Below are 25,704 nucleotides of genomic sequence, written 5' to 3' on the forward strand. Positions count from 1 at the left end.
CATATTTCTAATTTGAAAATATTTTTATAAATAAGCGACTCGTTTGTTAAAGGTACGAACAAATATTTATGACTATTAAATAATTTAACAACAGGACGATTGAGAAATTTTCCTGAATGCTCGATATAAAATAACCTCATTAAGCAATTGGAACACATACTCGACTATATTGTTTCGCGATCACCGGAGCAACGCAGCTGAGAGATAACGAGAAGAGCAAAATAAGAACCATCGCTTCCTGCCCTGTTGATTGCGTCCGAGCTGCTGCTCGCGCATCGTTCACAGAAAATCCGACGATAATCCCCTTAGGGGTCAGAGACCGAGTATGAAAGTACCATATTGTGAAATCTGCCAGAGAGCAGTAATGTTCGAGGTTTGAGGTTCACAGACTCGTCCGACGTTGGATGGTATTAAATGTCATCGCGAGAGAGATTACGCGCCGCTTTGAAAGAGCCTTCATCGTGCCTCTTCCTCCGTCTCTATCCTCTTTCTTCCACTTTCCTCTCTCCTCTCTTTTTTCCGCCGACTCTCTTTCTTCTCCAGAGGTACACCGCTATTTCACCTATTCCTTTTCTGGGTGTCACCCGTTTGCTGAGACGTGCAACGCGAGTTCTCCCCTTTTTGAAGGGTGGTATTCTGACTACCACCCCCGAACATGGCCCAACCTCTCTTTCACTCCCCCTCGAAGCGGCGGCAACCCCCTGTGGCATCGAAGGGAGCCAGCTTTCATATCCCATTTGCCCCTATTTTTCATAAGCGATATTAGAATCTATCACCGAGACCCGGCAGGCACTCCACTGGAGAGCAGAGGGGATGAAATCGAATCGAGGGTTATACGGATCGGAGGGAGAGGTCGGATACCGTTAAAAAAGATAGAGAGGCGCCCGATTATCGGTCCGGTGGGGCACCTCGATCGCTGACGATTATCGACGCCATTCAACCACCGACGTGAATAGATCCAACCTCGCGACAGAAAGATGCTTTCCATTCGTATTCTGTCTTGTTTCCTTGCTCGCTCTATCCCACCTTCCTGTGAGGACCAGACGAAAGTTCAACTACAGTATATATAGAGACTAGCAACGTGATATTTCTTTCATCCTGACGCGCGACGTTGGATTGGTACATCGATTGGGATGTTTCTGCTTAGTTTTTAGATTCGTTCTCTATATATAAGTTTGTGCTAAGAAACGTTTGTAATATTTTATACATACGTTACTCGGTAAAACTTTTATATGGCCGTTTGTTTATTTTGTATGAATTTCACTTATTTGTACGAAAATTTGATTAGTGGTTGTTTGAATAAACTCTCGCCAGTTTAATCAACATGTCTGAATGTGAACCCCTATTATATGAACAAAAAATCATAAGTGGTATTCTATTGTACTCTATCCATGTCTGAAAAAGACGTAAATCTACTAGATGATCGTAGCATTAATTAATTCTTTCTAGTTTGAGTGAATATGAATTTGTTAAGTGTGAATAAAGAATTAGATATATCTTTATGAATTTATTCTTCACCCCCATGCGCTAGTTTATCATTATTAATCTACGAATAAAAGGTTAATAAGCATAGACCAAGTCCTAGTCAAGCATGGCTCCATATAACTTCACTAGAACTCCATATAACTACCGAAGGAATACAATATTATTTCGAACGATTTCAATGAAGCGACTCAGACTGAATATCGTATCAATCATCTACGAATGTATAGTAAAGACAGTAATTGATAACACCCCGTACAAATTACTGGTATTAAAAGAAAATTATTTATGTCATCTAGCAGAAGGAAGTTCGAAACGAAAGCTAGTTTCCTTGATAGCACTGCTCGTTTCGTAACAATTTATTCTTATCGCTGCTTATCTCTCAATCTACGCTATCGCTTCACTAAGACGGAAACGTGCGGTGCCGCGCAAGACATTCAGAACGACCTTCGCTAGTTCAAAAGAAAGCGTACGATAACAGATGGTGTTATGCAAATTTCAAAGACGCCCTCAGTTCCCCCTCTTTTCTTTTTCTCTTCTTTCCTTTCCTTTTCTTCCCTTTTCTTTTTTACTCAATTCTGCTCAGCTTCTAATCGAGCTGCGATGAATTTACATTTTTCGTATTTTCCATCGCGAACGAAATTCTTTTAGTCGTTTGTACACGTGGTACGCGAGCCGGATGTAAATGCTCACCGTTTCGATTCCTGACACGCGTCCCCTTCTTTTATTCTTTATGCTAATCGTGCTTGAATAAAAGTCTGCGTAACCGACCACTGCAACCAACATACTGTTATGCGTGACGCGGTCCACTGAAATTCAAAGATACTATCGCGTTTATGAGTTTGCGAAATTTTAACTTGACAATATCGTTTCGGTAGATTGTGGAGTAAATAAATATTTTTGTGTATTCTATAAATTCTTGTGCATTTTTAAATGTTTATATTTAAATGTTTCATAAATACGTAAATAATTGTTGTTTATAAAAATAAATCAATATCATATTGTTTACTTTTTAAATATTACCATGCAATTAAATGACAAAGCAATCGCACCGAAAAATTTTTCATCTCACAAGAGGCGAAATATAGCCACTCTATAAAGCACCTAACATTCGATCATTCTATTTTCGGAAATCACAAAGATTGTAATTGAAAATGAAAGGTAGTGTCTTTGAGGCTATTTCAAACATGGCGTTATATTCGTATCCACGCCAAGAATTTTCCTGGCTTCGTGGAAATTCCGATTAAGCTCTCGTTTTGTCGCGCTCCGTCCGTGAAAAACGCGCTGAAATTTCCTAGCTGACGCATCGTTGGATCGTTAAGGCTCATCGCGAGGGCAAAGCGGCGCAAGAAAGGCGCGCGTTAACGTTGAATCACGCAATCACCGTCGTGATTAACGGTCCGATTGATCGCGGCGTCAAATTAATGTTATTTATCTTCGACTGCACCGATGTTGGCGCATTGGCGTCGCGCGTATTACCGTAATTACTAATTATAGTTTCGAGCCGGCTCGTTAATTACCCAGTTCGCGATCCGCGCGAGTGAAACGCCAGTATTATTGACTCGCTAAACAGAGAACAGTCTCGACCATATTTTCAGCATATTTGCGCGAGCGGCGAACTTGCGTGCCACGCACACACAGGGTGCTACGAACGCGCAACGAAATTTTGCCTGCGGACGTGCGACGTCAGCAGTCCTCTGGTGCGAGCGGAAACTCGCGTTTTAACGATCACCAGTGATCAAACAGCAATTACCGGCCCATGGGTATCGAATTATTGTATAGCGGGGAGAACCAACTGGTTCTCCCAACCCCTTCTCTCGAGAAAATCATAAATTTTACTCACCTCTGTGCCTGTTCGTCTGCTTATCGAACATCAGCATGGCATCCTCGATCTGTAATTTCAAACAAAAAGGACATGTTAATTGGCGTATTTCCTCCGATGTAAATTAATTTCACATGTACGACGAAATCGCACTAGATTTACTGGATATCTGTCGCAAAATGAATTTTTCCAGTTATTAAATTTTCTTAAGAATAAGGTATTGCAGATACAGAAGTAGAATCTTTGGTTGATATTTGTGATAAAATGGTACATCTGACAATTAACTATGAATTAAAGTTAAATCGCTTGGAATATTCCAGGAAACCTAAAAAGTAATAAATAACAAACGTAGGAAAACATTGAAATTGTGAGAAGTGTTTTATTACCATGCTAAAATATGTATATCATTTCGCAGGCGCAAATTGTCACGGTTACATTTCTGCAGATTCCAGAACAAAAGCGCGTGATCGCGTTATAAACAACCATGATAAATGTACGACCTGCAAAAAGCGACAAGCGAGGCGCGACAAAGACGTCAGAACTTAACGTCATAAATTAGTAGCGACCCTTTCTTGGTATTACCAAAAAAAAACCCCTTCTACATATCAGGAGTCTAAGTGGCTCGACGAAGGCGTTATGGATCGTAAACAACCCTGTAGAAATGGCGTAACAGAACTCGTGAAAGCGCGACAAATTTTGAAGAGCGGTCAGTTTTCCTGCTCGAAGAAGAGAATTAAAGTCATACGATCCAAAAATAAATAAAAACCTATCCCCCGATTTTCCCCTCTAATGTTACCCCTGGTCGTTGCAATCTACTGTTCAATTAACTAACCATCGTCGCGCGCCATCAACTACAAGATACAACCAATAAAACCACCCTCGTTAAATTTCCACGCTTCAGCCTCGATCGTGCTTGCTACTTCTAGTAAGACGAAAAAATCAGACATTTCTCCGATCGAACGTTAACCTAACTACCTCGAGCGATTGGCGACGATAGAGGCTGGGACGCAACCCCTTGGAATCGGAGATAGGATCGCTTGTATTCTTTCCGGAAGTACATGTGTGCCGTAAAGCACAGCTGGACCGAGATTTACGAAGCCCGCCGCCGAGAAAAGCATAGCAAGGGGATTGAGAATAGCGGGAGTTGTAGCAGGTTGGGGTTGTGTGGGGGTGTGTTGTTGGTAACCAAAGTGCAAAGGAGACAGAGAGAGAAGGAGACAGAGAGAGAAGGAGAGTGAGAGAGGAAAGTACAGAAGCACAAGAGGCGGAAAGGCGAAGCGGCTAGTAGGATTTATGGGACAGGAGAAACAATAGGGATTACCTTCACCCCTGCCACCCTTGGAGTCGGGCTCTGCTTTGTTCCTTCGCACTTCCTGCGAAAGGACCGCAAGCACGAAACGATAGAAGTGGCGGTCATGCGTTGCTACCAGCAGTAGCACGTGAGAACAGACTCGAATTATTCGGACAGAAGAGAGGATGGACGGTGCGCGCAATAGAATCAAAGGCGGCGGAGAATGTAGAGAGGATGGGCTAAAAACTGTAGTACAAGCAGCGTCGTGGAGGCGGGAGTACATATTAGATTATGCGATTAACACTCGATGGACTTCGTTGGCGAAGAGACAGTTTCATCCCGTTTGCATCTGTCAACGTAACGTAATTCGGTTTACCGGTTTACATAATACGCTCCACGGCGAAAGTAACATCGGAGAGGCGTGTCAGCAACCGGATAAGGTCGCGTTGATTTAGGACGCCGCAGAAAAATGTTGGTCACTCGAGGTAAAAGAAAGCGGAGGGTGACCGATCTTGCCGTCCTTCCTCGCTCGAATCTCGGATGGGAAAAATGGAAAAATGTTGAAAAAATTTGTGCGCTATTGCTTTCATTATTACGTGTTTTGGTAATAATTGCAGAATATTCGAAGCTGGACATAGCATTAGAGTTCCTTTAATTTTTATCGCATTGAAGTGAGAAATCACATGCACTAACAATCATTCTCTCATATTTTCCTCATACTTAAGAAATTTTGTGGTAATAAAAGAACGCGATTATGTGTGTATATGTTGAAAATAACTATGCTTGCTCTTTAATAATGAGAACGCATGTTAGAAGCATGGAATAACATTTTATTCTACCACGTGGCCTCTTCAAAATTGTCATATTTACAGCATAAGGGAAGATTGATACTAAAACATCCATCCACGCCATCGTCCGGATTTAAGACCTGGCTGTTCTCGACACAGGGATTTGTTTGAATATCGTTAACTGTTTCGCAGACACGACAGGGGAACCGGAGGTTGTAAGCCAAAAACGCTTGGACCAACAGATTGTTGTTCGTTGCTTCTAACAAAAGAGAAGTCGCATATGAGATTTGCAGCAACGCGGCGCTGCGTCTTCAATGAAGAATGATTCAAAGCGTGATTGTTTTATCGTGGGACCTGTGCCTTCTTTCTTTCTTTCCGCGAAGAAAAAGGATAACAGCGGCGAATCGATACTTCAAAGACGGTGGGGAATGTGTCCAAAGCACCGGGACATACCTAGGAGATGGTGATTATTCATTGAAATAATCCACATTCTGTTGCTTTGAAAGTCACGAGACATGCCAAAGAATTGAGTATCTTAGACGACATTCGTCCCGTTTTTTACTTTCAAAAGAACAAGTAATATTATACGACAAAAGAAAGGACGATGAATGAAAAAGAAAGATAGAAGGAAAAACGAAAGAGACGGAATGAAGCTTTTAAAAAAACAGAAGAGGCATCACAGCGTAAGGAAAGACTGACACTAGGGACGTCTCGCTATTGCCAAGTCTTTACCTTCTTCGCTGTTTTTCACAAAGTGTACGTCTTTCCATTATTTCTCTTGTTGTTTTTCGCCTAACGCACCTTTGTCGCAGCACACAGTGCGCTTCTGTCAGTTAAATCAAAGTCTGAATATTTCTCATTTGATGATTCTAGATTCGTTCGATAGATCTCTTCTTCTTTGACGGCATGGAATGTGGTTTCAATAAAAATTTAGCGCGATATGATTTTGGGTAGGAATTTAAAGCACCTGCTCGAAATCGTATTCGACAATATATTTGGAGAAAAGTTTAGAGAGAATGACTCATGGGCTTGACTTACGTTACAGGTAAAAATAGATGTTTAAATAATCGATAGGCGTGGGACGCGAAGCGAGGGCGAAACACGAAAAGGGGATGATTCGATCTCCCTGAAGTAGAAACAGTAATACGATTCAATTTGATGAAAGCCGAGATATTGAAGCGCGAGTGAAAAACGAAAGGTTAGGTTAAGACAAATGGTAGAAACGTGGAATAACGAATGTCCATAACATAGACTTACATGATCTACTAGATTAACAATCAACTTAATTTACACGGAGTGCATAATAAAATAAAAATACAAAAACTGTATTCAGCAGGCCCTTAAATCGTCATATTCAAAAGTAATAATTTTCATACAAAGTATCTCTATTATTTCTTTCTTGTTTTTCGTTAAAATAGCACCAAATAGTATTTATGGAACTAAAATGTTAAAAGAATCGGTGTCGCTGAAACCTCTTTATACATCTAATTAAAAACAAACACTCCAAATGAAAATGAAACAATATAAATTCTTAAAACATTCCTCGGCCTCGAGTTGATCTCTTTGATCATTCCAATATCTGGTTGGTCGCTCGGTGTTCCGTTAAAGACAGAAGATTGTACCACATTTCCCCGGCACGGAATTATTTCAACTTTTCTACTCTTTTGCCTCTTGCTAGTCCGCGTAATATCCTTAGGGCAAGAATGGCAAAACCCTTTCCGATATACTTTGATGTCCTCGAGTTGTTCAACGGAATCACCCTCTGGCTTTGACTCGTTGAATCGATATTAATCTTCCTCTCAGATTGTTCTTCACGATTTTCTTGTCGTGCCTCCACGCTCAAGTTATTGCTTTCTCGTTTAAGCTACGATTATAGGAAACATTTCCTTGATTCTACTTTTCGATGGATTTAGCGGCCAGTCAATTATATGAGATATCGTCGAAAATATTTCGCTGCTGATATTTTAGAAAATTAATTATCGAGCAATCGTTAGAATGGACGTTACTCACTCGTGAAAATGTATTTAAATCAGAAACCAGAGATATTAATTTTCATTCAGTTCAACGCGCAAATTTTCTATACACATTTATAAAATACAGGTATGAAAATATAATTTTTGATATTGAAAGCTAATCGAGATACGTATGAACTTCAACAATGATTACACTCTCGCCCAATAGGTTTTTCTCATAAATTTTTATCGCCATATCGGTTAAATTGAATAAAATAATGAAGAATTAAGCCAACTAACAGTTCTATACGAAAAACCAATACCACTATGATTGATTTCAAGATTGGAATTTGCGAACTTTACGAATTTGACTTTCTAGTGCTGAAGTGGGTGTATATTGTATCTGATAGACATCGATGAATATCGTTATTCTCGATATTCAATTGAAAACATATTTTTATATCAATCTCTCCAAAACTATTGCAATTAGAGGAATTGTATAAACAATATAAATACTATTTATTATACAAATTTAAATATTCCGAAAGTTGTAAGCCAATTTCCTATAATTTATTCTACAAAGGCAGTTTTATTCATTTAAGTCGCTCTTCTACAAACGGCGAACAAATTAATAACCTGGAATAATATGTAATGCAATTCGAAGCGACGTTGTAATTTCTGTCGAGCTTCCATGTTCCACACGGTTGATTCACAAACGAACAATACCGAAAGGTTGTAGAAGGAACAACCGGAGAAAGACGCGAAGCAGGGTTGTTGTCCCTGAGGAGCAATCGACTTCTGGTGAGTGGGCGAGGTGTACCTTATTACAAGTTCGATTCTAGTGGTGTTACAGCTCTCGGTGGGCCGTGTTGTAGATTGCTGTCTTACGAGTCCTGCCCTTTCTACCACCAGCAGTCGTTTCCTTTTCGCAGCACACACACACATTCACACACCTCGTATCATTTCCCGCGACAGTTTTCTTCTCCCCGTAACTGGCTCTCTTGTTTAGCGAACTAATTTAAAAGGGCGCCCGGAACTGGGTCAAGAGTGTACCCTTTACGCGGACTTTTTGCATTTTGCTGCTCTGACATTTGTCATAATGTTCTTGGGTGTAGAGCACCGTGGAAACCGGTGACCTCCAATTACGGGCGCGTAGCCAACGATGTCGTCGAGAATTATACGTTTCGAAAAATAGGAGATACTATCGAAAATAAAGGGAATTCAAATTTTACGATATTTACATAACGTTAAATACACGTTAAATATTATCGATTTGACGTAGTTTGTGGTGGGTATGAATAACTGGTCGTGTTATCCTTCGTCACACAAAATTCATGTAAAACCTTGTAGAGTTAAGAATTTTGAACAAATTTTACTTGAAATATCTTTCAATATATTGTATTTTCATTCTTACATTAGCATTTTCTTATAATACATTCACGAGAAATGTTAGGGGTGGAATAATACTCAAGTAAGTAGAAATAAACAGTCTATGATCAGACATATTGTACTGTGCTAATAACTGTACTTCCTAGCATGATGCAGGGAAATTTGTTGTTTATATGAAATTATATAAATGTTTAGAGAAATTCGGAGATACCAGAACTATGATATTAGCTCGTGAATTCCATTTCATGTGTCTAGTGCTTGAGAAATCCTTTACATGGGTGATATCACTATTGGTTGATTTAAAATACATGTGACGGTCATCATAACAGTTCACATATTTACGAAACTTATTTCTTTGCTTTCTCTAAAAATATTTTTACTTTCTGCAAAAATAGTAAATTCAATTTTGAAAATAGAAATATTTCAACATTGACAGTGATATTCATACTCGCATTGTGCGTCGTTGACGCATTGCGACCTTGACGCGACGGCCGAAATCGTTTCCATTTAAATCCCTGTCGTTCAAGAAGCCGATGAGTAGACGGAATAATCTAATGCGATAATCGATTCCCGCAGGAAGACCGTAATTGCATTTACGGAGACGAACGGAACATTCTAAAATAAACAGCGTTGATGGAGGATCGCGTACGAGCTCGCCCTACCGTCTCGTGAAAGGTTTCCCACTCTTCTCTTTTTTCTTTTGTTCGTTTTTCTTCTCCCCCCTCCCCCCACTGTATCGCCAGCTCGTAAAACGACGTGGATTTAAACGAAACTATACCGATTTACCCCTCTGGTAACAGAAGCGCCGCTACACAAGCAGCTCTAGGATTTCCAGAGAATGCCCTCGTTCCTTCCACTCTCTCTTTTTCATCCTCTTCCTTTCCTGTTCGCTCATTTCCTGTTTCGTTCACTTTCTCCTTTCTTTCTTGCCCCCCTATCTTGGTGCTCCCTTTACGGACGATCGAGGGTAAAAGCGAGCCAGCAACCAGGGACTTCGATGAGTTTCTCCTTTTTATTCCAGCCATTTCGCGTCCCACGTCGCGTTCTATCGCAACCAACACCCCTCTGTCCCTACTGATTCAGTATGCAGCGAGCTGTATTAAATCTTCGTCGTTCAAAAGATTTCGACTTGCCGCTTCGAGCCTCGTCTCTGATTCCAACGCGCGTTCCATCCACGAAGAAGCTCGTCGACGAGCTGTTCACTCGGACACAATGGTTCTAAAAGTATATCTGCGTCTGTTGGGCAATAGCACTCCTCCGGTGTAACACGTGGCGGTTGTTCCATTTAGGATGACAGTGGTTTATTTAATTTTACTAGCAAACTATATGTCACGTACAAAACTTTATAGAAAATTTGGTGCTGTAATTTTTCTAATTAGATTTTGGTCTCAATAAAATAGTGCAAAAGGAAAAATAAGAATATGACTGTAGTTTGTATTAGATAAATTGGTAATTGTAAGTGTCTATTCTCTTAAACTCGGGAAATTAATTTCAGAGGAAAAACACTTATCAAACCGTACGCAATTATTTTACGGAATATCAAAGTTTGGTATCCGGAGGTAACAAGCATGGAGTAATGTAACGACAAAGTTAATTCTGTATTTTCGAAATTGTCCCTTAGCGGCAGCCTGAAACCACGAATGTTACGATGAGTCAGGACATGACAATGAATAATTCCGTGCAGAACACCAGTCGCAACGACTCTCGCGCACAATCAAGCGAATTCGGTTAGCGACACACTTTTAATGTGACTCGTTGATGAAGCGAGAATTTCTCTGTCAGCTTCTCTTTCCTCGGGATTATCCGAAACGCTGTTAGATGCTAATAGAATAAGGTCCAGACTAAACGAAATACCAACGAGTTATAATGTGTACAAGACTAACTTTGAGTATAGTTAAATATCAACTTTCTCATACATACGGCGACAGGTTTGTTTTCGAAAAATGACGTACACATACACGTATATTCTCGAGTGTTAATTCACAGTTCGATTCAATTCCAAATTCATTAACGTTTGTATAATTTTTTGTCGTAAGTTTTATCTTTGTCCGCGGTTCTTGGTTAAAAATCGTATTTCTCTTTTCGTAGCATTCGAAGATTCGCTTACGACCTCCCGTCAGTCTTCATCAGATCTTTTATCCCTCGGAGGAAGTTCGAAGATCGGGAAGGTTATTTACGTTACCTTGTTCAATTAGGCGCAGCCTTTGGAGGCCATTAGCGTTAATTGAATAAAGTTTTCATCGAGGTACCATTAAATTAATACTGGTGCAATTAATATCGGCGGACCAAGTGTTTTCGTTTGCTTCAACGAAAACCTCGCGTATTTCGGTAACCCATTTCGAAATTACCCCTCTCGTTAATTCGAGTACACAGATTTTACAATTTTTCGCCTACCATCGAGTTTCGCCGACTTATTTATCGACAAATGTACAAATACACAACCAACGAATCACCTCCATTTTTTATTCGTCCTCATTTCGCCAAGGTTATACAAGACTGGCATTTAATCAAATACAACCGATCGTTCCACAGCAATGGACCTCCTTGATTCATAAATGGCTTTTTTTACTTCCAGTATTTTTTCTTTCTATCCCTGTAAATCGTTCGTATTAATTATAATTCGCCGGTACAATTCGATTGATTGAACGAAATAATAGAGTTGCAGGTAAAATTGTCGACTCGTTCAATTACGCGCGGCGAAAAGGCTAAATATCGCACGACGAATTTGTTTGGACGTAGTACCGAGTTCCCTTCCATTTCCCTCTCTAACCATACGTATATGTATATATGTATATATATTTTCTTTCGCTGTCGGTAATAATTAGAATTAATAATTATCGGTCGATGAAAGAACTCGGCATGTAAGTCGGGACTGAACCGAGCTCGAAATAATAATACTCGTGGCTATAATAGGGAAAAGCAGCGGCCGAATTAATTTGAGAACCGCACCAATTAGAATTTTTCCGATCGCGTCGGTAAAAACATAATAATCGTGAAATATACGACAAGGAAATAAAAACAATGTACGCTGGTAACGCGGTTTTAATGAAATGTACAGCGACTTCCTGATAAACTGCTATTTCGTTAAATTATTTTCCTCTTTGCTTCTCATTTTAAGAAAAAATATACATGTAGCTAAATTAACCAACATTTTTCCGCTGAGAAAAGATACAAACAAACATGAAATAGTAATTAAACTAAATAAATATTAGATTGAAAATTTCATGTGAAGACCACAGGTTATAATATAATATAAGTCATATTTTCTATCTTTCATAGGAGAGCAATTTTTATATTCGGCGATGTCACCCAATTCCGCATCGAAGCTACTTTTTTGTTTGATTTGGAAATTATATATGTGTTTTTGTCATCTTATCGAATATTCGTAAAATATTAAGAATGTTAATTATATAAACCTGTATTAATTAAGTTAAACTAAAATAACATTAATTTCCTATTTTCAAAGGACTTATATCTTCAAATCTCTTTTGATTTAGATTATTCTCTTCTTTAACAATTTCATATCCTTTCAGTCATCGGGTGACATAACAGTTAGAAAATTGAAAAAAAGTGTCCGTTTCCTGTTGTTTTCATTTAATAACTCTCATAATATCTAACCCAATTTCCCGTACATGTATAGCATATTTTCCAGAAAAACACAGAAATGATGGACTAGATACACGTACATATGTATGTAGTATGCATGTACTATATGTAGCACGGATTCCTTTTCACGGGTGCGTTACGACGCTTTAATTCTCCTCCTCAAATACGTTCGCCAAACATCTCGCACGAGCTTGAAAAAACGCGGAGCTCGCGTATCCGCACCGCGACCGACGCGCAGGGGAACGAAAATTCGTCTAGTTGCGGCGTGCATTTCAGAATTAAATAGAAACGAGCCGCGGAATCTCGACTCGGTACGGTGATTCTTCCTCTTTCGCCGTCACGGAAAAAGGTCAAAAAGGGATCTAGGAGGAGTAGAAAATACAGAAGAAAAAGGATAAATAAAAAAGGGGGGAGCCGGAGAGGATGGAACGTAGATGGAGAGCGTCTGGCCACGTTAGGCAGAGAGTATACGCGCATCTCACATAATTTTCCGCGAAAGTTTCCGGCGCTCCGTGCAGGCATCGTTCAGCTTAAATTCATTTTTGAGCACCAAGCTCAGAGGCTCGGGTTTCCACATCTGCGTACGGAACTGGTTTCGCTTCTGCCCCGACTCGTGTCTCGTTCTTCCCCGTTTCGTTTCGTTTCGTTTCGTTCCACTCACTCTCTCTCTCTCTCTCTCTCTCTCTCTCCCTCTCTCTCTTTATTTCGCTCATGTCCTTCGTTCCTCCTACGCCGACTACATCGGCCGCAACTTAAGAGGTAAACTTCACAATTTCGCAAAGCTTTTTCATCGGAACACGATTCTTTTTTTCTCGATTGGCAAACGGAAAATAAGAGATCCGAACACTGTCAACTCTGATTACCCGCGAGCGAAATCCACCCATTAAAGTTTGTAAGGAATCACCGATGCAATCTCCACGCTCGATAATTGTTTGAAGTATACACTTTCCCGGAATGATTTCGGTAATTCAGTGGATTTTCCGGTAAGTGGAACGGATTAGATATATTTTAATGCGGATCGAACGGAGGTTGAATTTTGAAACGACGAAGATGGAATTTTGATCACATTTTTATGTCGCGAATCATCTTTATTCAGAGATAAATATTGGATAGATATTAGGATAATGATATTTTTCTACCACAGGCAATTCTTCTTCGGTCAAGAAATGCATTTATACATATAGACTCTCTCAAATTTACTATCACTTCAAGAGTAATCTTTCATTAACATATTGAAACTTTTATACGTATATATATTTAGGATAACAAATACTATCCTATACAAAAAAACCTCACCGAGAGATCAGAAAGGGTACTATAATTTCAATTCGCTGTTCAATTTAAATCACGTTCGCTGATTGACAAACACGGGGCGTTGCTTTCGTGGATCTTCAAAAAATCACCGGAATCGTTTAGGCAGACCATAGCTCGCTAATTCCAACAACAACGTTTCCTCGCGCGAAGTTTTCCCGACAGTTCTGCGTTTCCTGCGAACGTTTCGACGAATAATGATGCGGAATGACGAAGAGCAGAGGCGCGGAACAAGGCAGTGGTGAGTAAAGAACTTAAGTAGCTCGCAAAGAGACGCAAACGCAGGAGGGTTGATCCGTTTATTCAGCGGCTCGTAAGCCGGTTCCAGCTTCTTCGTCGGCTCGAAGAGAACGCGCGGTAAACTTTCACGGAAAATTCGGTGTTGCGAGCAAACAACCCGCCGTTGCCAGGACTATCAATACACGTCGTGGCTGTCGTTCGATGCGGGATCGATAGTCTGACACCGTTGTTCTGGGAATAAGAAGTCTCCTAGCTGGAACACCTAGTGCCGATCGGATGCTTTTTCTCGCGGGGATTACTTTCTCTTCGAGGAAAGAAAAAGAACGAAGCCAGCGAGTGAAACACCAAGTAGAAAGAAAAAGAGGATGATGGAGAGAATGGAACATTCGTTTGGACATTGTTGGAACGAAGCTCGCCGAATCGTTGGCGCACCAACGTTCCAGAGGGTAATCAAGCCTTGACTAATTATTCTAACGTAATTCTGAAAGTTTATACGAGCGCTTAAAACCATAGTCGTACGAGTTACTGCTGAATAAACGTATCTCCGCTTACTTTGTTTTCTTCAACCTGCAAAATGGATTTCTCGTGGTATCTGTGTTATGCACAGGAGATAAGTGATTAAAGAACACTCGTGTTGAAATTGTCTGATTAGATCGAAAAGGGTATTCGACAGATTTAATTGGACAGAAGCAAAACTTTTGATCATAGATTTCGTTTCTTTTTATTTAAAAATTCTTTGATTGTTAAGAATGCACAGTGAATCGTATATTTTCGAAAGTTAGATTTTTCGCCTTGAATCCATTGTTTAAAGAAACGACTTAATGTAAGCAAGGGGAACGCGACGTTGCGTGATTAGGTGACAGGAAGATTGTCAACCAGAACGCAGAGATTTAACATCGTATCCAGACGAATTCTTCAGAAAACGAGGGTAGCCTGGCTCATATTTCAGGACTTGATACATCAGATACAGAATTTTGTAACAAGCCAGCGGCGTTTCTGTCTCACAGCTGACACCTAGTCATCCGCATTACCATATTCTCTGACGGCAATTGCTACAAGGCCAGAGTATTCCTTTTAACGTAAGCGATCGATCGTTGTAATTTTAATAGATAACCAACACACCAAATCCATTAATATTAACCATTTATTACGAACGACCAACTGTTACTTCGAAGCAAACACTTTTAACCAAAATATTCCTGCGTATATTCAATATTTCTATTAAAAGTAACAAATTTTAAATAAATAATTAAAATATATCCAAATAACCAAAAATCACGCAGAAACAAGGATTGGAAGTGTTAAAAAGAATTTACCAATGAATAATCGTAGTTTGAACAAAACGCGAGAATTTTTATGATTGTGCAGAACGTAGAACAACCATGCACAAGCCTCGTGACTGAAAGGAGAAAAGAAAAGAAAAGCACAACGAAACGATATATGAAACCTGTTCCCTTCGTCATTTTTCTCTATTTATATCCGTATATTATGCAGCCTTTTAGTTCCGTGTGAGATCTCCACGCGTTTCGCATAATTTCCGCGTTTTCGACCAATATCTTGCTGCTGGCGTGCGCATAAATAAAAACGGGACCGGTTGCTCACGGAGTACGAAGAATGATTTATTTATTGACAAAGATCCATTTGGGAAACGCGACCTCTCCTGAAAGCCACGTTCTTCTCTACCCTTTCTCTGTCGGGGCCGTTTTATACGACTAGATAGCAAGTTCGTGACCCACGACGTGCCAGGCACGAGCACAACCATCGCCAACACGCGGCATCAGCCTGCTGTCTTATGTATTGCGCTCCATCCTAACCTAATGATGTACCCTGGAATTTCGCTAAACTCGTTCACGAAGGTTCTGCACTGTCTTTTCTCTTATTTTTATTTTTGCTTTCGAATACAAGAAGACTGGTATACTATCCTCCTTAAATAAAAGTTAAATAAAAGTTTTTGTTGCTTAGCTAGCGCTTATCTATTTTTAAGGACATGTTAAAACATTGAAACTTCAAATTTTAGTTTCGAAGTGAATGAAAAGAGAGACAGTGCGAACAAATAATAAAATTCCAATTTTTCAGGTGTTTCGAAATTGTAGAGCAATGGCAGCACAAACTTCTTTGAAATTTACGCAAGCGTACGTTGTGTAGGTTGATGTGAAGATTACGCGATTGTACATTACCCAATTATAATACACGTAGAAAATCCAAAATGTAATTAACGGTAACCTTATTAATTAATATTGCAACTATTAACTCGTGCAACTGTAATTATTATCCTTATTCTCCAGCGCTTATCCTTATTAAATATGGAACGAATATTGGAATTAATTGGTATTTATAATTGATGGAGATTACGTTATGTTAATTTGAATGAAGGTTTTAAACGTTCATTACGAAATGGAGCAATTTTGTGAATAATTTCTATATTTCTATTCATCAGTAAGATACTATCACTGACAGTCTTGTGACTTATATCACTGAACGGTGAAGAATAATATAATTGAAACGATTTGGCACGCTATTCATGTCAGATCGATTACAGTGAAAGGACAAATAATGAATTTTTCAGTTAGCCAAGATTGTAGGTACTTCAAAAATATGGATAAATTGAGTAAAAGATAACTAAATCGCATCTTCCCAGCTATCTATGATCCAACCTAGTCGTTCGAACTAATCGAAAGCGTGTTTACATTTCCATAAACCTTGTTCCGTCTTCCATGAATTTTTACGGTATTGTACGCGCGATATCGGCATCACGTGATGTCCAGAAGTTCCGCAGAACGTTTGATTTCGTGCACCGCCCCGTAACAGCCCTATCTTTTCCTCGTACGGTCGCAGAATATTCAAAGAGTTGGTCGAATTCGCGTGTCTTTCGATGCTCGTCCCCGTGCACACACGCCATGCCGGGTGGCGTGCACCAGAAGATTTACGTTATCGGATATCGTTTTCCGATTGGCTTTCGGCTTAACTTCCAACGAGAAGTAATGAAAGTTTGTCAGTTGGAAGCATCGTCATTTGAATGTTCCTCGTAACTCTCCCGGCTTCTCCACGCGATCTCCAGAAAATTTTCGACGATTAACCATTCATTGCTTCGTTCTATCTTTCTTGTCGTTACTTTTATTGGAAATCAAAGAAAAGAAAAAAGAGGGAAGAAATCATAATATTGAGAGAATTCATTGAAATAACATGATAAAGCGATATAAAACGCATCGTTCGTTTCAGTTCTATTAACACCTGTTCCGCCACTTTGGTGCACGTATTACCAATACTTTTGGATCCAATTACGAACGCGGTAATGACTGCGAGCACGCGAATTTCTCTTCTAATATTGCAGTTCGATAAACACTCGATATAAAGTTTACAGTGTTTAGTTTTTGCGGTGATTTGTACGATTTCCCGGTGTAATATAAGAAAATCAAGAAAGAAGCGTACGTCGAAAATGAAAATAAAAGAGAAGCACATAGTTGTGTTCGAATGTGAAAGCATTCGTTCTTGTCTCAACAATCATCAATGTTGTCTTTTCGTCTTGTAACGATTCGAACGAAGTTTCCAGAATGACTGTGCGACAGATTCGAAAGAAATTTGTCGTATCGTGTTAATTTGCCATACTAATCGCTTCGCTATGATTTTATAAGATGAGATTAATTATGGACTTCGAAATGGCTTCGCAAAGTGGACCAAGCATCGCGCTTCGTCTGTTCGCAAACTTCGTTGAACAGTTTAACCAATGTATATTAAGACGCTAACTTTACCACCAATTTGCACAAAGTGCTCGTAAACTGTGCCGTAGTATGTGCCTGCGTACGAATCCGGACCACCTTGCGCGCGAAAAATCTTATCGTTGTCTCGATGGCGCTTGTGAAGTTTCTCGACTGATATAATTAGATCGGACGAGGGTAATTGGCAACTACGTTTAGGTATCTTTAGTAAAGTAACGAAAAGTTTAAAATTGTAGTTGATTACGAAATTAAAAGATGTTTCTGAATATTAAAAAGAAATACTTAAGTCAAAATAACAGTTATTTCGTTATTTCTTAATTACATAATCAGGATTTTCATTTGAAAATCGAACTATAAAAGATCAACTAATGAGCAGATAATCTAGAATTGTGAAAAATGCTTGCAGCACATAACTTCACCAACTATACGCCAGATTTTTATCATAAAATTCAATATACTGGGATCCCGACTCATACTTTCTACCTTCCTATATAACGAAACCCATATTTTCTAAACCAGTAAACCCTGAAAAGAACTTCATTCAATACGACCTCCTTACGAGTTCCAGAACATTTCACACGTCGGCAGTCTCTTTTCCCTTTGCTCCCTTTAAAAACACACACACACACACACCACGCTATCTTTGCACCCTTATCCTACGCACGTTTTCAAAGAAAGGAAAAAGGGGAAAAAAAGAGAAGTAAAAAAAAGTCTTCAGCCCATCGAGCAAGTTCGTTCGTTAAATTTAATGGTGTCACTCATTCGAAGCTAGATGCTACCAGGTGATTATCCAGCCTCGACATCGGCGCCTTGTCCCGATAGTTCTCTCGACATGTAGAATTTGATCGGAAAGAATTCGATTCTCAACCCTTATAAGATCGTCTTACCAGCTGATACGCGCTGTCTCGAAGCGAACAGGAAGTTGGATCTGGTTAGAGCGTCGTGGACACAACGGTTCTACGTTAGCAAAGTCATCATTGTCGCACATTGTCGCAGTCACGGTGATCTGACTGGTCTAAAGGGGCTGTGAGTCGAACAGGGGACAGAAAGGGTGGCTAACAGTTAGGAGGCTGCAGTCTCTAGCCCTCAGGGGCTTCTTAATGCCATTATTTCTGGTTTCGTCCGTTGAGACCGTACCATGAACTGCCGGAGAGCAAGAGTTTCCGATAGCCAGCTTGCATTCTCTTTCCTCGTTCAACACGTTAGCCAGGAGAATACACCATCGATAAACCAGTTACGTACTACTAGGAACGCGTGTCTCTTGTCTCGGGATTCGATTACAACTTCCCTCTACAATACTAACGAGAGATTGGTGTAAATATTGGCGAGTTTCACACTTTTTCTTCGCGAGAAGTGGCCAACTTCGTTGATCTACTCTACGCTGGAGAGCTTCGTGCGGAAGAAGTTCTCTGAGAAAGTTTTTTGTAAAAAGACTTTTCTTTTTGATTCTGTAAAGTGCACTAGTGCTAGAGAGTAGAAATGGATTTTCAGAGACTCTATTAACGATATCAAATTAAATTACTCATACAAGAATTGATTTTTGCAAAAGCCGATTTCGCATAATCGATAAAATATATACTTCTTTATGCTTTCGTTGACTGCAGAGGCAATCCAAGATACGTGCCATACATAACTTTATGTAGCTATATATAACTTTCTAAATACAATTCAATGGCAATGGTCGTACTTTCCAATAATGGTATATGAATTTCGACATTATAAACTTGCGTTTCTGTGACCAAAAAGGGGACAGAGCATCCGTATCTATTTAAATTCCTATTGGTTCTGCCGCGTAAATTTTGCGATAAACGTCAGACGCTTTACGTACCGAGGATTTATCTGCGCGGCGATCGATCGGGGCCCGTATTGTGTGCTTTTGGCTTCGGTGATTTGTCGTCATGAAATGCTGTCGGTTCTCACTCTATTACCATTGCTATTATTATTCGCTAATAACTTAACATTTATATCAATTATCGGCCCGCGCGGAATATATCATTCACCGCGTCCGTTGAGCCGCGAATTGTCAATACGTTCCGAAACAGTCTGCTGCGAAATTTACTGTCGCACATAACGCATTCATTTCGTTCGACTAAATATTGTAAAGAAATGGGCATTTAAATGCGCAGATATCAGATACACATGTTCGGCTGGCTGAGCAATTCGACCGCGCGAATCGAGACACGAACGCGCCGATTGTTTGGAAGCGGGTCGCTGGAAATTGTTGAAATGTCAATTCGAGCTCGCCGAATTAATTAACAATGGGGTAACAAAACCCTCCTTTTTACCCTCGTTATATCAATGAGATACTACATAAATGTATTTCATGGGTACCGATACATGGTGAATTTCATCTATCATGGTCTATCATTTAATATAATATATTTACTTGAAAATCACATAAAGAGATCATAGTAAGTCACATCTTTCATGTTTCACAGAGAAATGATCTTAAAATTCAATACGTTTTCAATCAATTTTATGTTACCAATTTCTCTCCTTTTATTTGATTTTGATATTAAATATATGTACATCGACCCATGAAAGTATTATGCACGCGTGCTCTAAAATGCGTTATTGTTGCTACGAAAACCCAATTCTCCATCGGAGCGAGCGGAATTTTCGCTAAATTTGTGGCTCCAATCTCTGGGCATGTTGGTCGAGCTTCGTCGATTGATCGTCGAAAATGCAAACCGAGTTTGATCGTTCTTCCCGCGTTTTCATTTTCTTTGTCCAACGAATGGTTTATTCACCATACGTCAACCTCATTTCTCGACCCGGTAACAGGATAATCGTATACTTGACTGGGTTACAGCGAACACATGCGTTCCCGTTCCGCACTGGACTCGAATGCATGAAGTATTCAATGTATGCCGTCTGTCGAAACAGGGCATCACTTAAGCAGAGTATTACGGATACATCGTGGAACGGCTGATTCTTTCGTCGTTTACTGTCTGCATACCCTGCTACATCCCCCTGCAACCCTTATCCTAAAACCGTAAACACGCTTTCGGCATGTCACGCTAATACCGTTTCTGCCTTCTGAGTGAATCGCTCGTAAAGCCGCTGTCTAAAGTCACGGCCGATCGATAACTCGTGGTGTGCATAGGTGCACGTTTATCCGCTATGTCTACACACTTTGTGGGCTTTATATGCGCACGTATTCCAGTTATATACGCGTTACGTACGTGTGCGTATATATATACAGGGTGGTCAGATACATATAGTATCCGATACTCGAACTTTGCCACTATATTCTATTCTTGGTTAGTCATATTCTACTATATCTTATTTTATGCACATCTTCCTTTTCTTTTTAAAGTTAACCGCATATAACAATCCAATGGGATGATATCGCCTTTTCTATATTTCTTATTTTTTAGTATTTTATAAATATTTTTAAATAAATTCTTAAATGATTTATATTTGTAGTAACATTTTCTGCTTTAATATATAGATAGAACACACCGATAAAGTTTGGCTTTTGAATCAAGGGACACCATGTATATCTATAAGCGTACACGTGTATAAGCGTGTGCGCGTGGGTACGTGAACGATCATGTACACGCGTGACTTCGCATCGAACGGCGAGTTTCGACCACCAGCCAGCCGGAAATCAAGCCGTGCTAATAATGACACTGATAGCACCAGTCTGAACATATCTATATATGCGTACCCGTGCATACATACATGCGCTCGTGTGCGTGTACGCGTTGCGGCCGATCCGAGCGTGTCACGCGAATCGTCTGCGTTTAGGAGGGCGCATTTATTTGCGAGCCAGGATACAGCGTCAGCAAAAGCAAATTGGAATTCGCCGGTGCGCACCGGGGACACCACGTAAGAATTGCCTCTAACGAGTTCATTACGCGCGCCGGATCTTTCAACGAATTTTTTACTCCCCGTCTATTTATTTCAGACTCGGCGTTTACCTGGCATTAGCGTTATCGAACGCTAGGTCTGCGAATAATTTGCGCGGATGTATTGCGGACGATATAGTGGGAAGAGCGTGTAAAGTAGAATGATGAAAAATACAAATGTCTCAAATTTTGGAGAATCAAAAGAGTAAAGAAGTGTGAAGAGATGAGTGAAGAGTGTAAGTTATCCATGATTTTGGTATGGAATATCTTCGATATGGAATGAATATAGAATATCTGATAGGTATAATTATTTCGAATATAGGTTATAATTATGTTCATTAAATTGCTATTTTAAATATGGGTTTGTTATTTAACATTCCACTTCTTGAGAAGATTTTAAACCCTTTTAGTAACGAGCGTTGAAACCTCTTTCAATTTTCTATTAAGGGACGTCTCTACAAATTAAATCAAAGAAAGAATATTAGAATGGATGGAAAATTGAATCATGAATTGCTTGTATCAGTATTTCTGCACGAATGTTAAGTTTTATTCGAAACATCGGTTTCGTATAGATTAAACAGAAATAATTCACTCCGTAATATTTATATCCTGTGGTATTCCTTTTTTGTTTCTTCTGACATAACAGTTCTCATTTTTTGTATAGAAATATTATTATTATCGATGATGGAATTGTGATGGAACACAGATCCTCGATATTACAATAGTTTGATTTGACAAATGCTAGATTTTAAGATGGCGGGAGATCGTTTCGCGATCATTCGCCATCGATAACCGGAGACTAAGATCTCACGATAGATTGTATGGATAATAGATAATTATTGAAATAAGAGGAAAAGTTTGGAAAGATGACGCAGCAACGTCGTGGAAAATATCCCTGCGAGGGATTAATTTTTACTACGTCGTAAAATCCTTGGATGATAAGGGAAGAGCAAAAGTATGGTGATTTATGTATGATACTCCTAGACCTGGCTTCCCTAATACTTTTCAAACCAAATTTCCAAGAAGTATGAGACTTGAGAATTTATAGCTGCTGGCAGTTGCAACGTGCAGCGTCGGCGTGAAATTTTTAGAAGTAATCGGACTAGAGCACCGAACCTCTGGAATAGAAGCGAATTGTTCAGAATTCAGCGTAATAAATATCTGCAACCCACTTATCAAGAATTAGCTCAGAATCACAATTATAACAGAAGCTTACGTTTCTATATCTTACGTTTCTATTATATAACACGAGAAAATTGCTATGCTAGATTGTTATTGTCATATAACGCGTGATTATTATTGCTGGATTTAAAATAAATTCTGAAATTCGACAAACGAGGTGTTAAGTTGTAAATAAAACAACGATCGTTGGTGAATTTTTAACGAACGAGGTACAGAGGAACATCGGAGATCATGGAGGCGATAGATTAACGCGACGTATAAGCTATCGACGAACGACGGGTACGAATACAGGGCTGAATCATTCGGGAACGGTTGAGTATAAGTGGACTCGAGGGGTGAACGCTACGAACGGGAATTCAGTCTGGCTCTGCACCTCATAAATTTGAGTTATTCTCTTCGACCCTCCCCCTTCCTTTCTCTCTTTCCGTTCCGACTTCGCCTAGGCGCCCTTAAGGATTCTCCAGGAAGTGAGTTATCGCCTCCGGTCCGTGGCTCTCCTCCTCCGACCGTGCCGCGAGACCGTGAACCGTTTCCATCGAGAAAAATATTAGCAATGATACGGCCGATATTTTACTTTGTGGCTTTCCACGCCAAAACGTCCCTGTATTATCGGCTCATGAACGTCGTTCCCACGGAAGACGAATATTACATGTGGTCAGCTGGGTAACAAGAATGAATAAAATCGCCGCTAGCTTTCATTTCAATTCGACCGTCCATGAGGAAATCCTTCGAAAGTAGCAAAACGAAACGATACAAATATTTTACTCAGTATTTTCTGGATTACTCTTCCATTTTGAGTTTTATAACGTATTATTTATTTTCTTAACGATAGGTATTATTGTAATTTGAACGTACTTACATCGAGAACAATGATCTGAGTGTGCAGTGAAGATGAAATTGTTACATGTCACGTCAATTTTAGCATCGATTGGAATCTTGATTTTGTAATAAAATACATTAGTTTTATAAGATATATAATTGTAAGAGATATCGGTTCATTTTCATATTGGATTAGAATGAAGCAGTAAATAAATAGCGCGTATGAAAATAATTCCATACAAAATATACGTGTTGTAAATATTATAAAATAAAAAGTAAAAATAATATAAAGCTCGATAAATTATTTCCAAAACATATTTCAACAATAATTCAGTCTGCTTTATCCGTATGATATTTCCATTTATTTCTAGAATTTTAACAAAATTAACAATAAAATATCAACGCTTAATAAAACCTTTAATAAACGTTTCATAATTGATAAAAATTATTAACAATTTGTGTGATAAAAGAGTTCGCGATTCGTTTATAAAAAGCAGGCTCAGTGCATTCGTCTCCGTTGTTGTTATCGTGAAATGTCTAAGGAAGATGAATAAGCCAGCTTTTCGCATACATCGGGAGCGTAGTTTCATTCTGAAATATGTCGCAGCTGTCACGTGTTCGACGGGCCGGGTGATTCCACGGGAGGCGCACATTTAAATATGAAAGAGAGTTTCTTGAAAATTTAGAATCCATTCCAGGAATCGTGACGTTGCCAACGAAATGTTCCGCAAAATATTGGTCAATGGAAATCGCGAGCACGCTGAAAAATATTTCGCGAAAAATTCGCTTCTTCAATACCGCGTTCCTTCAATTAAAATATCTCGTGACCACTAGAGAATTTCGAATATTCCAGAATGAACGCATCCTTTATATCTTTCTATTATTAGTTAGAATTCAGATTGTTATTTAATGAAAATACTTTGAACTTTTCGAATTTTAAGAGATATGTTTGAAAAGCCGCGTTAATACTTCTTTCAGTATTTATTATCTTTTCTCTTTTTTTACTATCTATAAGGAAACGAATATCTCTTAAATATTCAAAGTATATTTGGAATCGGAAATGAATCTAAACTTTTTGAAGTCTGACGACATTTGGTCTCGTTTCTTTGCTAGTTAAAATCGATGTTGACTTTACGTAAAGGTATGAACTGTTCGAGATGCATGAATTTTGAAATAGGAGCACAAAAATATCTACCTGCTTAAATTTTAGGTACGTTCTCCTCTTCAATTCTACGTGTAAATAATTCATATACGATCAACAACTTTATGTTCTTCTTCCTACCTTCGATATTACTTCTTAAAATACACGTCTCTCGGAAAGATGATTCGTTCCAATGTCTAACACCTAACGACCTTGTTAACATAAGAAAAAGTGTCAAACTCACTGACGATATCATTTTAGAAATACCTAACTTTCTAAAAAAAAGGAACTACCTTCCTTGTAATTAAACTGTTTCGTGGAAGTAAATTTCTCAGTACCATACACACGTGTGAAAGAGGTGAATTGTCTAAAAACCTCTTCAAGAAACGCGTAGAGACTGTTCGATTTGCAGTGAATCATCTTCGAATGGAACGAAACGAAAGTTTTGAGGCAAGTGGCGAGCCGAACAAACGGTTGAAAAAGTATTACGAGGTTAGAAGCGTAAGAAGGCACTCGGCTTCGGTAAAATCCCTTCGACGCGAGCGTATCCGGGTATCCTGTCCGTCGATTGGAAGACAAACAAAGTCGGCGTCAGCAAACTAAGAGAAGGCTTCGGAAGCGCGAAGTTAGGCTCGCACGACCTGAAGACCGGCCGCTCGCGTACTGCGAACTTTCGCAATCTTTTTAATTGTATTGCCGGTGAGAGCCGGTGATAGAAAAGTTTCTTCGCGTCTGGCCGTCCGTTCAGAAGGAATCTTCGATATATTTTCCCTCTTTTCTTCTCTCGCTTCTTTCTCTATCTCTCTTTCTCTTCTTTTCAAACCAGAGTACACACTTTTTCCCATCCTACAGTCGTGCATTTTCAGTCGTTCTCTTTGCCCGCTACTACCTCCTGCTTATCCGGATAGACCAGACCAGAGCAAACCAGGATACAGCCAAGAAAAAATGTCCCGTTAATTTTCTGAGTAACATCGTACAACGAGATTTGATTGGATCCGACGTTAAAGTTTGCTGGAAAGTTATGAAGTCGCATATAGCAAGATAAATAGACTCAGCTCCTCGCTTCGTTGTTCCCGTTTCTAGATGACAACTTTTCGCTCGCGGCTAGCTC

At 39.4% G+C, this 25,704-nt stretch overlaps 1 protein-coding gene across 5 annotated transcripts in view; it reads right to left on the bottom strand.

The window, feature by feature from the left end:
* LOC126918485 (RNA-binding protein Musashi homolog Rbp6) overlaps positions 1–25,704 on the bottom strand; it is a 771,768-nt gene that overhangs the window by 135,614 nt on the left and 610,450 nt on the right. For all 5 annotated transcript variants that reach the window (XM_050726419.1, XM_050726417.1, XM_050726418.1 and 2 more), the window contains one exon: positions 3,326–3,374. In XM_050726419.1, coding sequence (XP_050582376.1) covers positions 3,326–3,374 — 49 coding nt within the window. The remainder of the gene's footprint in view (positions 1–3,325; positions 3,375–25,704) is intronic.

This window comes from Bombus affinis, chromosome 7 (genome assembly GCF_024516045.1).
Source record: "Bombus affinis isolate iyBomAffi1 chromosome 7, iyBomAffi1.2, whole genome shotgun sequence".
NCBI lineage: Eukaryota > Metazoa > Arthropoda > Insecta > Hymenoptera > Apidae > Bombus > Bombus affinis.